This window comes from Gekko japonicus, unplaced genomic scaffold (genome assembly GCF_001447785.1).
Source record: "Gekko japonicus isolate JY-2015 unplaced genomic scaffold, Gekko_japonicus_V1.1 scaffold5, whole genome shotgun sequence".
Classification (NCBI taxonomy): Eukaryota; Metazoa; Chordata; class Lepidosauria; order Squamata; family Gekkonidae; genus Gekko; species Gekko japonicus.
The window spans coordinates 1,170,871-1,186,039 of record NW_015168652.1 but is presented as its reverse complement, the minus strand read 5'-3'; the positions used below and the strand labels follow the sequence as shown (position 1 = coordinate 1,186,039).

At 42.7% G+C, this 15,169-nt stretch overlaps 1 protein-coding gene across 1 annotated transcript in view; it reads right to left on the bottom strand.

Annotated features, from left to right (window-relative positions):
- The window catches only part of ORC5 (origin recognition complex subunit 5), a 132,173-nt gene extending 117,930 nt beyond the window's left edge, over positions 1-14,243 (bottom strand). Inside the window, exons 1-4 of the mRNA XM_015415071.1 lie at positions 14,202-14,243; positions 10,550-10,727; positions 7,101-7,193; positions 2,071-2,268 (exon numbers count right to left, since the gene is read on the bottom strand). Of these exons, the coding sequence (XP_015270557.1) occupies positions 2,071-2,268; positions 7,101-7,193; positions 10,550-10,660 (402 nt within the window). The 5' untranslated portion in view covers positions 10,661-10,727; positions 14,202-14,243. The remainder of the gene's footprint in view (positions 1-2,070; positions 2,269-7,100; positions 7,194-10,549; positions 10,728-14,201) is intronic.
- Between the last annotated feature and the right edge of the window lie 926 nt (positions 14,244-15,169).

The following is a 15,169-nucleotide window of genomic DNA, read 5'->3' as shown; positions in this document are numbered from 1 at the left end:
GGAACGCTTCCCCCTCATTGTACACTCCATAAGCTCAGTTTCTTCCCAGGCCATTTTCCTCCAGTTGAAGAATCCCATTTTTCATGGCAAGATTCAGGAACTTCAAAAACCATGCTTCTAAACTATTTTTTTTAATTAAGTGCTTCTCCTTCAGTTCTGTTAATATAATATAATGACTATCACATTGTTTCTCTACCCTAAAGAACTGTTTATTCCATCTAGTGCTAGAGAAACACCTAGCTGCTGTAGATTTTCCGGGTTGTATGGCAGTGGTCTTGGCATTGTAGGACCTGACATTTCGCCAGTAGCTGTGACTGGCACCCCACCCCCTCACTTCTGCAGGAATATACCGCGTACCATGCAGTTGTGGACAAGTTTACATCGGGACCACACAGCATAGCATTCAGACAACAATAAAAGAACACGAAAGACACTGCAGACTTGGCCAACCTGAAAAATCAACAGTGGATGAACATAGCCTAACTCAAACAGGACACAGTATTTTGTTCCAAGACACTGAAAGGCTGGACAACACTTCCAATTACCATGTCAGATTTCACAGGGAAGCCATTGAAATTTATAAACATAAACACAATTTCAACAGGAAAGAAGAGAGTTTAAAAATAAATAGGGCATGGTTTCCTGTCCTGAAAAACACAAAAGGCTCTACATCTGACAATAGCCCTACAGATAAGATTAAAATTTCAACAGCCAATCCACATACAAAAGAACCTCCTCAGGAAACAGGAAACCTCAGGAAACAATCCATATACAAAAGAATCTCCTCAGGAAAGCTCCTCCATTAGCATGTTCATAGCCTGGGGAATTCCTACAAGATCATGACTCAGCCCTACCCTACGTTCCTGAGTAGATATAAATTACCTGCCTAATATTTTTCTTCTCACCTTGACACCTTCTCACCTTGACTCCATCTTTCTGTGTTATACCTCTGAGGATGCCAGTCACAGCTACTGGCGAAACGTCAGGTCCGACAATGCCAAGACCACGGCCACACAACCCAGAAAATCTACAGCAACTAATGAACTCTGGCCGTGAAAGCCTTCGACAACATAATCAACACCTAGTTTTCATATTTTCAAAATGGAAGCTGTCATTCTCCCTTGATCCCAGAAGGTCACAGGGTGTGAAAACTCTGCCCCCCCCCCCCCCCCCCGTTGTTTTACATCTAGCCTGATGAAGAGTTCCACAGAACTCAAAGTTCACACATTTATTTAGGGAATGTATCTTTCTTATTGCTCCTAATAAAAGGTATGGCACGGTTTTTGTTTTTGGGTTTTGCTTTGGACCAACATGGCTGCACTTCACCTGCCACCTCCTTTTTCAGCTGAATGAAATGAAATTTAGAAGTACAGTAACAATTTTGTGGAATTGTCTCATAATCCTGAACATCTGGAGCTATTCCAATGGGCTTGGAATATTCAGCTAAGAGGATCACACCTGCTTCTAAGCATGCTGGAGGTAAAAAAAAAAAGCACAGCCAAAATTTCAGAATAAGCACATCACTATCCTTTCATGGCATATACATCATATTTGAGCTAGACTTTATCTTTTTATTCACCCACAAGACAGCAGATCTGCTAGATACTCCTTTCTCCAACGTCCAGGGTGGACCTAGATACTATATAAAATGGATTAAACAGGAATATGCATACTAGACCACCCAACAAATTACAGAAAGAACTCCAAACCCTGATGATCAATACTTGGGTTTTAGCACTTATTCTCACATTAGACTATAATATGGCACAGCAAAGTTATATTTTACCTCATCAGTTTATTATATTGAATACTTATCTTCACTTCATTCTCAAAGGGTGACAACTGGTTTTTATAAGCCAAATAAACTCAGTTTTCAGTGCTTATCCTGACATTAAAAAATACACAACTCCTGCCAACTGAAAATACATTACAATAAGATATTAATCTCAGAAAACTGACATTACGGGGACCTTACCACATGAAGTAGCAGCATAAGAACCAATTAATAAAATTCAATGAGTTACTAGCTCTTATTTAAATACCAGCTCAGAAGAGGATTTACAGACTTACAATATATACAGTTTGATCCTGTAGACTGGGCGTCATCATTCCCTGCTTAAATAAACGAGCAAAGTCATTGAACGTGTCGCAGGACGCAGGGGCAGGATCCTCTTCCCTAGAGGAAAGGCACTGGAGCTGTCTCAAAACTTCTTCCAGCAGCAGTCTTGAAGTGAAGTATTCATTACAGTTGACAAATGTGTAGGGGAGCTGACGAGAAGAATTAGTTCAGATTGATTTGCATTCATGTCATTACAAGGATCTGTCTAGAGCTGGGGACCCCAAAGTGGTGCATGTGGGCATCATGGCACCTACAGAAACCTTTTTTGGTGCTCACCAAGTATCTTTGGAAAGTGGGTGTGTAACGAGAGGTTCTACTTCCACATCCAATTAGTAATCTGTACTACATAGTTTCAAAAGCCTTTCCCTATGCAAACTGTTTAGCAGCAGAGTTCTCCAGGATGTATGTATTAAAGGATGAAAATCAACCTTTAAATCAAATAATACAAATAAGTAAGGGGTGAGTTTGGTTCTTTGAACTCTAATGAGCAAAAACAGACCAAAAACCTGTAGACTTTTACCTTTTATTGAGAAAGAAAATTGTTGGACTTCCGGTTTATGGCGACACGCAGGCAGACGCATCTCCCGGACGTCCCGGGGATGCACACTGCACACCAGCGTGTAGGAGGGGGTGGGACGGGTCGCACCCCCCCCAGGCCTTGGTAAAAGGCTCCTAGCTAGGGGGCTTTTGAGGGGCGACCTCTTCGATGGCGTGATGCCGGAGAATTGAGGCGCTCCTCCGCCCCGAAGGTCTTGCCGCTGAGTGACCGTATGGTACAAGTTCTGCTGACCGGGACAAGCGTTGGAGATCGGGCGAAAAAAAACGATGCCGAGCGAGGCCGGTTGGCCAACAACAAGCTGTGAGTCGGGTTGAAGCGAGTATGAAGAATTTAAAAGAAAGCTGCCTCTCTTAAAGAGCGATGGGAAGCGAGCGGGGGAGGGGCCCCTCCCATACGCATGAACAAAAACACGGAATAAAGAGGAGGGAGTGGAAAAATTAAGCATTTGCAACTGCTTTCAGAGACTTACCAGAGCGCAGATAAGCATTTGGGCGACTATCAGAGACTTTAGCAACTTTTCGATAAGTAAACAAATCCAAAAAGATGGCGGGGAAGAAACCGGAGAAAGAAAAACTTTTGAAAGCGAAACTAGTAGGTAGTCCTCGAACGGAAGAGACCACGGAGCTTTCAAAAATGTTGGCAGATTCCTTGCGCCCTCTGCTGGATGAAATGACCAGTATTAAGCAACAACTGTCAGTAATTGGTCAGAGTTTGGCTTCACAGCAGCTACAATTGACTCAATCCTTAAAAGCAACGGAGCAAATGGGGGAGAAGTTGAAGGAAATGGACGCCAATACTAAAAAAGTTAAGAAAAAGGTGCAAAAGCTGGAAATGAAGCAAGCCACGGAAAAGTCACAACTTTTGCAGTTGTAAATGGAGAAAGCCAATTTGGTCCTACGGTTTCAAGGGGTCCCAGAAATTAAAGGAGAGACTCTGAAGCAACAACTGAATGAAGCAATAGCCCCAATGACAGATTTGACAGCGGAATACCTCTACAGCGAGATGGATGTGATCTATAGGTCCTATTCCTCATACATCAAGAAAAATAATCTGCCTGGGGAAATAGTCGTCAGATTCCTGAAGAGACATGTGAGAGACTCTATTTTGAAATTAACTATGGGAACTCCCTTGAAAATTGGGGACAACAACATCAGGATTTTAAAAGACATTCCATTTGACATAAGAAAGAAGAGAAAAAATTATAAAGAACTAATCCTATTTTTACAAAAAAAATTGGCATCAGTTATAGATGGTTAATCCCAGAAGGCGTCATTTTCAAACTCCACGATAAAAAAGAAAAGATTGACTCTGTTCTTAAGGCACGTGATTTTCTGAGAACACAGGTCGGGGAACCAGCTGAGGACGAGAAGGAAGAAGAAGAAAGCAAATCTGATGGCGAGTTAGGCTCGGGGTCTTCGGATGAGGACTCACCCTCTGAAAAGGGGGCGGCTGCCCCCAAAACTGCATATAAATTGAGGATTAGAAAATAGAACAATAAATAGTGGCTGAAGGACTCTGATTTGTGCCTGAAAACTATGAAATGATTTTGCGATGCTCGGGGGGTTTATTTAAGTAGTTAAATGAATAGTTAAAAGATAATTAACCTAGCATAGCCGACTATGTTCATTGTTTTAATAGCTTTTTAAAACTAACATTGAATTAAGCTGATGTATTGATCTCCTACTCTTGGGTTTTTAGTTATTAGTAGGTCTTTTTTCTTTCTCCTTAGATGTAGTTCCCCTTCCCATATTTTCGGTTGTAGTTTGTAGTTTGTAAAAACTTAATAAAAAATTCCCCTTAGGGGGATCCCAAAAAAAAAAGAGAGAGAGAAAGGAAATTGTTTTCTTTATTATGCAAGACAGTAAAAATTAATCCTTCGATCACTGTAAAACTAAGTGCTAAAATTATCAAAGCTTCTAGCATGGCTTAATCATATTACAGTGAGCAATAGTTTAAAAAGCAAACCAGGTTTCAGCTTTCTGTCTCACTGTTTTTAGGGATTATCAAAAAGCCCAAGTTAAACACCCAGAAATCTCACCTAGTCTTCTTCTGAGACTTCTATCCAGAGATCTCTGATTTGCTTATCACAGGCCCCGGTCACACGGGCAGGAAACTGCGGGGGAGAAGCGTGGCTGTTTGCCCTGGGGCAAACTACTGCGCAGTTAAGTGATCAGACCTCCCGTGGAGGTCCTGTGGAGGTACTGTGGAGGTTCCATGGCAAGGGAGAGGTGCTGATCACAGGACAAGCCGGCGCGCAACGAAGAAGCGCACGCTGCGGCAAACTGTTTTGTTTTTGTGTGTACATGACAAATGCGCATGCTCCGTTGGGTGCGTGTGCGCATCTACAGAGACTTGGACAAAAAAACCCCACCTTATTTGCAAGGGGACATGGGCGGGCGCCGGATGCCACCGGAAACGCGATCAGACGCCCGCCCTTGCCCCGCAGTTTCTGGAAACTAGTACCTCCAAGGTACTAGTTTTTTGCCACGCAGTTTCGGCTGGAAGCCTCGGTTGAGCCATGGGAGTGCTACGCTTCCCAGATGTGCTGGTGAGATCGTGCCCGGAAACTCCACCTGTTTTCCGTCTCACTTGTGTGGCTTCTGTTCCGTGTGACCGCAGCCATAGTAGTGCATATTTATAGAAAAACAGCAATCTTATCATTTTTAAGTCTGTTCTATCATAATCATGTGATTATTATCTAGATGATTTGATTCTTAACTAAATATGAGATAATCAACACAAGTACAAATGATCCAATCAGCAAGAGCATATGAGCTACATCTGATATACCAAAATAAGAAAGCCAATCTCTTAACCTTTATTAAAAGGGAATTAATCTAACTTTTCTGTAACTGGTTCAATTAACTTTTCAAGATGAAAGTAACATTGATCAAACAGTTCACTGACTGTTGAAAAGTGCTTGAACTCTTGTTTAGTTTGCAAATTCAGCAAGAAAAAGTGAGTGATGTAATAGCTATTCCTACAAGTACCAGCAATTTGCCAGCAAATTTGGAAAACACAACAGTGGCCACAGGATTGGAAAAGGTAGGTATACATTCCAATCCCAAAGAAGGGCAATGCCAAGGAACGTTCAAACTATCGCACAATTGCACTCATATCACACGCTAGCAAGGTCATGTTCAAGATCCTACAAGCTAGGCTTCAGCAGTACGTGGATAGAGAACTGCCAGAAGTACAAGCTGGGTTTCGACGAGGTCGAAACTAGAGATCAAACTGCCATTCGCTGGAGTATGGAGAAAGCAAGGGAGTACCAGGAAAAAATCTACTTTTGCTTCATTGACTGCGCTAAAGCCTTTTATTGTGTGAATCACAACAAACTATGGCAAATCCTTAAAGAGATGGGAGTACCACACCACCTCACATGTCTCTTGAGAAACCTGTATAAGGGTCAAGAAGCGACAGTTAGAACAGGATATGGAACAACTAATTGGTTTAGCATAGGAAAAAGAGTACAACAAGGATATATATTGTCCCCTTGCTTATTTAATTTATATGCAGAGTACATCATGCGAAATGCCAGCCTGGATGATTCAGAAGCCGGAATTAAGAATGCTGGGGACAACTTCAACAACCTCAGATATGTAGACGATACCACTCTAATGACAGAAAGTGAAGGGGACCTAAACAGCCTCTTGCTGAGGGTCAAAGAGGAGAACGCAAAGGTTGGCTTGAAACTCAACATCAAAAATACTAAGATCATGGCATCCAGCCCCATCACTCCTTCGCAAATAGGAGAAGTCATGGAAGCAGTGACAGACTTCACGTTCCTGGGATCCAAGATCACTGCAGATGGTGACTACAGGCATGAAATTAAAAGACGCCTGCTCCTTGGGAGGAAAGCTATGGCAAACCTTGACAGCATAATAAAAAGTAGACAAAAAAAGGGGGGAAGCCAGTGTACAGTACAAGGAACAGCAAAGAACACACCACTGACTGAAATTAAATGCACAAGCAAATTAGCAAGTATATAATAATCATATAAGCATAACAGCAAGTATAATAAGAATCAATTGGCCAAGGTGCAATAATAAAGCATAATAGAAGCACAGTCTACAGTCTTTCCATGTGTCTACTCCAAAATAGAAGCAAATATCAGAGTCCAAATTGAAGTGTAAGTCATCGAATTTTCTGAGCCATAAAAAGCCGGCGCGTAATCCGGATGCCTGATGCCGCGTTTCGAATAATTCTTATTCGAGCATGGCTGTAATGGGACTGAATGCAAATTCAAAACATATACCAGTGAGAATGCACACAGGATATAAATATTTGAAAAGTTCAGAGCTCCAAGGGGTGAGTTTTCCTTGCAGCTCTGAACTTTTCAAATATTTCTGATCAAAATTTCTGATCAAAATGTCAAAGTGTTTTTTCCAGTGCAAAGTATGGCACTATTATTTGTCTTACCTCTAAGATTTTCAGAAGAGTTTGCATCACGTAAGTCTTTCCACTGGATGTATGTCCATAGATGAAAAGGGATGGAAAACTAAAATGCTGACGCTAGACAAAAAAGAGAGAGATATTCAGTCTTTTTTTTTTAAGAGTAGGCCTTTCTTCAGTTGAAAGATTACCATAACTTCAACTCATCAAATTTTCTGCTAGAGGAAAAGCTGACGAATGAAGGGACGCGCAGCAATTAAGATCCTCCAAGGCAGCCTCTCCCTTTGATTTTACAGTCCATCAGCTACTTGAGAATTAAGATTCAACAGTACCAATGGCCTGAAGCACTGAGAGCTCCCAAAACACTACAAGATTGGAACAGTCGGGATTAGAGCTTGTGGGCATAACAGCATCCAAGGCCTCTTGTGCCAGAAGATTCAGAACTGGCTGCTTTTCAACCACACCATCACTGCACCCTTTCTGAGTCACGAGACAAGCAAACCTTTCGGGCAGTGCAGGCAGGATGAGTCCTTAGGTGACCTATTGCTCTGTTATTTATTCAGCACCATCAATACAAATTGCATTTCACAATTTTAGGAAAAGGAGGAGGCCCCTGCCTGACGGGAGCTTACAAACTGAAGTCTGAAACTGAGACAAGAAGAGAGGGGGAAATGAATGCAGTCACAGGTACCTATGACTTTGCTGCAGCCGGGTGGGGGACCAGACGCTCAATGGGGTGTTTTGCAGGAGGATTTGAGGAAAGGAAGATGGAGGATTTGAGGAAAGGAAGATGTGGTCTTAATGTGTAGCGTAAGGCCAGGCAGTTGCCATCATGGGACACTAAACACTAAGGTCACCGCAAGTAGAACAAGAAAAAATACTGGGGTATGACAAGGTCAAAAGCATTGAATTGTCGAGTATGCCATGTCAGATGGTAGCTGGCTCATTCTCCCCTTCCAGTCTAAAGGTACCGATCCTAAGCAATTCCAGGTAGACAAAGAAATTAAGAGATGTGAGGTACTACGTTTTCAGAGAGTGGCTGCTCCCAAGGAAAAGGGACAGGACCATAAAAAATACATTGCCAGTGTGTGAACAGGCGCCCTCCCCCCCCAAGGCTTGACTCACACACTCCTTTTGAGTGGGCAAAACCTGGGAACAGGGAACAATGGCAGCGCTACACCACTTTCAGACCAGCTGTGTTTACATCTGGCCAAGCTGGCCAGAGCACCCCGCCACCACCCAGGACTCATGGACCGTCTCTCCCAGACTCATGGCAGTTACAAGCACTTCATTCCTGTGATGCTTGGAGCTGTTAAAATGGGTCAGTTGTAGAAATCCAAGGAATAAAATGCATAAATGTTCATATATGTTCATATATTCATGTGTCATACTATACATGCAGATCCCACTCAAAGGAGGTAAACAATGTCTACTCTAACATTCAGATTTTACAGACTGGAAATGTTACATACTGTCCCTCATAAACTAGAGGTTGCAGCAGAACGACTGCATCTTTACCAAGGTTTTGGTTAGTTATTCAAAGAAAGAAAAGAGAAAGGAGTAGGCCTGCAACCCACTGAAACTGAAATTCCTGAAAAAATCCTGGATGTATTTGGGAATTATGCTCCCCGCCTCTCAGCTGTTTGCCAGGCTTCTACTGTAGTAGAAAGTCCCATTTTAAAGTTTAAAGGGATTGCAGAAGACAGCCTGAGGATCAGCTGTGCTGTGGGGAGCTGACTGTTCCCATGGGCTCAGCTTCGGGCTGACTTCTCAGGTTTAAACTGGGCTGCAGGAGAGGCCAGGCCCAAGATCTGCTGTGCCACAGGGAGCAATCTGCTAGCCACGGCACTACAAATCCTGGGTCTGGCTTCTCCTGCAGTGTGGTTTAAACCTGGCTACACAAGAAGCCATCCCAGCCAGCATCTGCCTGCCACAGGGAGCGATCTCCCCACAGCACACAGATCCTGGGGCCGGCTTCTCCTGCAGCCCAGTTTAAACCAGACTGCACAAGAAGCCAAGCCAGCCCTAGGATTGAGCTGGCTTTTTGTTTTTAACCAGTACTTTTCTTCTCAGGTCACTTGGACCCAGAAAACTTCGGCCTCTTTGAAAAATCCCGGAACACCATACCGGTATTGGGATTAGATATTGGGGTCCTGGGGGTTCATTCAGGGTGTAGGAGTAATGACTGCAAGCCAAAGAACACTTCCCTGGGAATAAACCCTATTCAATAAAATGGAACTTACTTTTAAGTAGACCTTCTCAGGTTTGTTTGTTTAATGGCTAAGCAGATGTACTTGGAAGTAAAGATGTAAAGCTTTAGGGATGGGAAAAAACAAAAACTGGGAAGACTGGATTTATCCTGTTTTTCCCCCCAAGGACTTCTTCTCAATGTTTCCAGCAGAAAACCTGGGAAACTTGGGAGACTACTGGGGAAAACCACTCCTATGAAAGATTTTCTTTTTTAGAATGAGTGAAATGCTTCTTAAGGCAAGGTTTTTCTCCCATAAAACACATAGCATAAAGAAGCCTGAAGAATTCTTCAACTTTTCCAGTTGAAAATTAGGGGGAAGCACTGAAAAAACTCCTATGAAATATGTTCTCTTTTGGAATGAATTAAACAATTTTTAAGACAAGGTTTTTCTCATTCAAATGCATGGCATGGAAAGGTCCTCATTTTTCCAGTGGAAAAACTGGAAAATTTGGAGAAACTGGAAAGAAATTCCAACTCCCCCCATTTTGGAATGAGTGAAATGAAAAATGTGTAGCATGAACATTTTTATGTAAGCCCATAAACAGTGTTAGATAATGATAACTCCTGTGTATACTGCAGACGTATACACCATTTACAAATACAGCTTTTCTGTTTAAATATAAATAATGATGGAAGCAATTAATATGCTATATTGAGTTTAGTGATAATACATTACTAAAGAGTTCAATGACAGCACAGCGTGTAGCAGTTTGTAACTCCTTCTCAGGGAAGTACTGGGTATACTTGCAATTTTTATTATAGAAAATAAAGAAACCTATACTTCTAAATGTCATAAATATTCAAATAATAGATTTGCATATACTAAGTTATACATGACACAATTGATGTTCATCAGTAAATATAGTTTAGGTTTGACAGAAACACTAAGTATTGCATGTATTTCAATTTTTCCAAATTTTGTATCTCTACTTGGAAGTAAGTCCCATTTTCTTCAGTGCAGCTAACTGCCAGGAAAAGTCTTAAGAGTGCTATCTTCGTTAAGTATCATGGCTGAGTCCACCTTTCAACCCAGGTCTTCCCACTCCAGTGATACCCTCTCTCCTTTATCACTGCCAGCTGTCAAGTGCTGAACAGCAAGCAAATATGTTACCTTAAACATGGATTTCAGCCCAAAACATGTCCAAGCATCTTAAGGGCAGTGAGAAAAAGAAAAGAAGGAGGGGAAGAGATGCCATCATTTTAAAAGACACACAAAAAGTGTTACCTCTCCAAAAATCAACAACAGAGTTGATACTTGAGATTCTCTGCAGGGTACCAGGCCTTCCAGGCGGAGCAACACCTCTTCTGGATACCCAAGGTGTTTGAAAGCAGGCATTTTGATTCCCAAATCCTGCAGCAAAGTGCATTCACCTGGCACTTCCCAAGATATATGAAAAATGGACCTGGTACAATTGAAATTGTAATTGTGATAAAAGATTTCTCAGAGAACTAGCTAAGTATGAAGCAACACCCCCCCACACACACACACACAGAGCATACCACCCTGTTTTAATTCAAGGAATGAATTACATTACAGCTTTCTTAAATGCTTACTTGACGCCTTAGACTATAGAGAGTTAGGCCCTACACAATTATAACAATATTTTAAAAGGTAAAGGTTCCCTTGCTCGAAAGCCAGTCGAATCCGGCTCTAGGGTTGCGGTGCTCATCTCTGTTTCAAAGCCGAAGAGCCAGCGCTGTCCGAAGACGTTTCCGTGGTCATGTGGCTGGCATGACTAAACACCAAGGTGCACGGAACGCTGTTACCTTCCCACCAAAGTGGTACCTATTTATCTGCTTGCAATTTCTTGCTTTCAAACGGCTAGATTGGCAGGAGCTGGAACTAGAGACTGGAGCTCACTCCGTCTTGCGGCACCCGGGTCTCGAACTGCTGAACTACTGACCTTCCACATCCTGCAGTTCAGCGTCTTAACCACTTCAGCCACCACAGCTCCATAACAATATTACAAGGCCTCAAAAAGCTTGTGTTCACAATATACAGGATACCAAAATTACAGCATGTAAGTATATAAGATGCATGAACAGAAGTTAATCCAGACAAGACTGAGGAGATGTTGTGATTCAGGAGTTGGCCTGTCATACACAAGCTTCCCTGTGCCCTGGAAGGAGGAAGTTCACAGCTTGGAAGGGCTCTTAGATCCTTTCCTGCAGAGGTTCAGATATCATTTGTAGCCCCTTTAACCAACTTCTATTGGTTTGCCAGCTACATCCTTTTCTGGAAGTGAGATCCGATTGCTACAAGGAGCTCTCTGCTATGGAAGACTGCTCAAGAACTTCAGTTTGGTCAGAACCCAGTTGCAAAATTGTTGGCAAGTAAAAATTATTGAAAATATCTCTCACCCACATGGAGCAAATTCATTTAGCTGGCAATTTCCGGCCCACAGCTCAAAGCACTGGTTCTGATCTTGAGAGCCCTAAACAGTACAGGACTGACATACCACAAGGGCTACCTGCTCCACCATTAAGCTCCAGAGCTGAAATAGGCAGCTAGCAGAGTTGTTTCTTTTTATTGTGGAACCTCAATTTCATTTCTGCATTTATTCACCTGGTAGATGCTCTGGTGGGCCGCCGAGGACAATCCCTTTCCTACATTTTCATTGCTCTCCAAGGCTTGTTGCTGGATCCATTGCCTTTGGCTGCCTTTTTTTGTTAGCTGGTTCTGCAAGCTCTCATGTTTCTGCAACCATTATTATTTGATGCAAGTTATTTTAATGTTGTTACTTTCTACAATAGGATACCTATTATACAGCCCTTGTTCCTCTTAAATCTATTGGTTTAAATTTTAAAAATGGTAACTTATGATGTTTTTATGTATTTCACAATCTATTTTTCTCCTTTTAATATAATATAAATCTATTTACTTATTGTAAAATCTTCTATTCCTGTATTTTAATTGGAGTTCTTAATCTGTATATTTGAATGTCTGAATAATGTTTGTTTTTAACTGGATCTGGTCATGGACCGTAATATAATAAATTACTTACGGGTATTTTAATGTGTAGATTTTATTGGTTGTATTAATTTATTTTTATAGGATGTCAGCCACCTTGAGAACTTGTTTGGAAGCAAAATACAAATGTTCCAAGTAAACAAATATGTGGTCCAGTTGTCTACTGTATTATCAGAGCAAAGAATAAAGTGGAACAAAGGCTCCTGCTTAACAATAATGTACATTTTCTATCAGCAATGAAAAAAGCATGTTTTAATAATGAACTTTAAGGTTTATTTGGGCACTTATATCCCACTTCTCTTTTGAGCAGGGAGCTAAAGCAGCTTACAACATCATTCTCCATTTCATCCTCACAATAACCTGTACAGTAAGTTAAGCTGAGAGTATGTCACTGGCCCAAAGTCACCCAGCAAGCAGAGTGGAGATTCAGATTTGAGTGTCCCAGATCCTAGTGTTCCAACCACTATACTACACTGGCTCTCCCACACATGTGTACTGGGAAGTAAGTGCATTGAATGGTTTGATATTTCCTCTGATTAGACAACACAGACAATGGTAGAGGGTAAAAGCCGCAGGGACTTGAGCCTGCTTAGAAACCACACCCTTTGATATAACAGCTCGTATATCGGCTTGGTGGTAGTGGGTACTTGTGGCAAAGCATGCCACTCTGTACATGCTCAAAGACACTCTCTACTTTATTATGTATTACTTTATCTAGCACTGAAAAATGATTTCAAAGCTGAGTCTCACATTAAGCTCAGATTAAATACCCAGGCGAATAAGAGGACGAAACACTACACATACAACAATGAAACGGCTGAAATTATGGGAAGAACACAGGTATTAATTGGAAGGATGAGACAGGCACCCATTTATTTCCCAAGACTGCAGGAATTGACATGTACCAGGGTTCAGCAGTGCTTAGTATGCCGATTACAGTGCTGCTCAGAAGTCTACATAAATGCACACTCCCACCCAGTTGCTGGTAGGCCTGGTTTGTAGAGGTTCCTCTCCCTGCCAAAGAAGCTCCTCAAAGCTCCTCCGCTACACTCTAAACCACATTCAAATGAACAAATAAGTTCTGGAATACTGAGACTTCATTCCTGACAATAAGGGCAGTGAGACACACCCAAGGGAAAACACAGGCATGCTGCAGTGGTGAGAACCAGTGTGGTGTAGTAGTTAAAGAGTGTCAGATTAGGATCTGGGAAACCCAGGTTCAAGCACCCACTCTGCCATGGAAGGTTGCCAGGCGACCTTGGACCAGTCCCACACTCTCAGCCTAAACCAACCTTAGAGGGTTGTTGTGAGGGTAAAATGGAGGAGAAGAGGATGATATAAGCTCCTCTGGATCCCCATTGGGGAGAAAGGCAGGGTGTAAATGGAGTGAATAAATAAATGCACTACATGTGCTTGTTACAATGGCACCCCACCCTGCAGTTCCATAGTTCCCTTAAAAAAAATAAACCATGAGGAAGCTCACAAACAGTATTCCAATACAATCTTACGTAAGTACAGAAGAACAATATCCTGGCCTAAAGACCCTGCTGAAAGATCTCCTGAGCAGGTGCAAAGTGCAGTTTCCCCATCTCCTCCAAGAGAAGTCTTCACACTTCTAGGATAAAGGAGAGCGTGCTTCTAAATCATAAAGTCTTGCTTCCACACCCTAGTTTGGACTCTCTTTTTCCACACATGGACTCTACACATTCGGATGTCGACAGACTAGGAAAACGGGGAGAGATGGCGGGAGCAAACACGCGTTCCTTTCACACACACACACACACGAGCCAAACACCCGACGCTCCAGATCAGAGCGCTGTCTCCCCCCTCCCGCGGGCAAAGAATTCGAGCCTTCCCCTACCAGCCCGCGATAAAGAACGATTCCGAGAACATCAACACCACGCACCTTCCCGCCGTCCACTCCAACTAGGCACGGCCAAAGATGAACATGCGCACAAAGAAAGAAGGCCGCTCACGCTCTCAGGGCGCAAGTGCCGGTTATGCGCAGTACTGGCTAGTGTAGCCATGAAGGGCTGTGCTCGGTGCCCTGACTTGCCTTGGCGGGTTTTCTTTCAGGTGGGAGGGCGCTGCTCAGGGAAGGATGCCGTTGAAACCCGGAGGACGCTAGACTGAAGTGGAAGAAAAGAGGGGGCAGGCGATTGTTGCCGCGGTCGGCCGACTTGGGGAAGGAGTTGGATCACAGGCTAGTGCCTGGAACGGGGGAGAGTAGTAGAAGAAATAAATATCGGTTTTATAGGATTGTTTCGTTTATGCTCCGAAAGAAATCCCGTTCGATACAGGCAAAGGTAGAAGAAAATTAGAGAAAGATTCCAGGTAGCTGCATTGGTCCAAAGCAACATTCCAAAACGAAAGCCATCTCCCACTCTTTATGATGACCGAATGAAATAACACAAAAGTGTGCCCGCTTTCGGGTCCCATAGAACTTTTCATTACGCTAGGTGTTCAGGGGAAAAAACGGGTGGAGATAAAGGATATCTCAAAAAAGCCATGCAGATAGGAAAAATCTAATTCTCTTTTAAGAGAAAACAACTCTTGGATTTCAGTACAGACCGTCTTCTAATGATTTTCACAGAACGAAGACAAAAATGTGTGCAATGCCATGTAAAATCACACAGTAGTACTCTCCTACTCTTTGGATTGCATTTACGGGGCCACCCACCCAATCTCGTCCCCTTTCTCCCTGCTCTCCCCAGTAATGCAGATACCACTTCCCACTTTTCTCCCCTCTTCAATTATGTCAATATAAAAGCCATCACACACACCCACCCAGGAAGATTTCCACTGGGTCTCCCTCGTATCCCCCAGGCTCAGCCTCAAAGCCAAATGAAGGGATATGACATGCCTTGCTAAGCT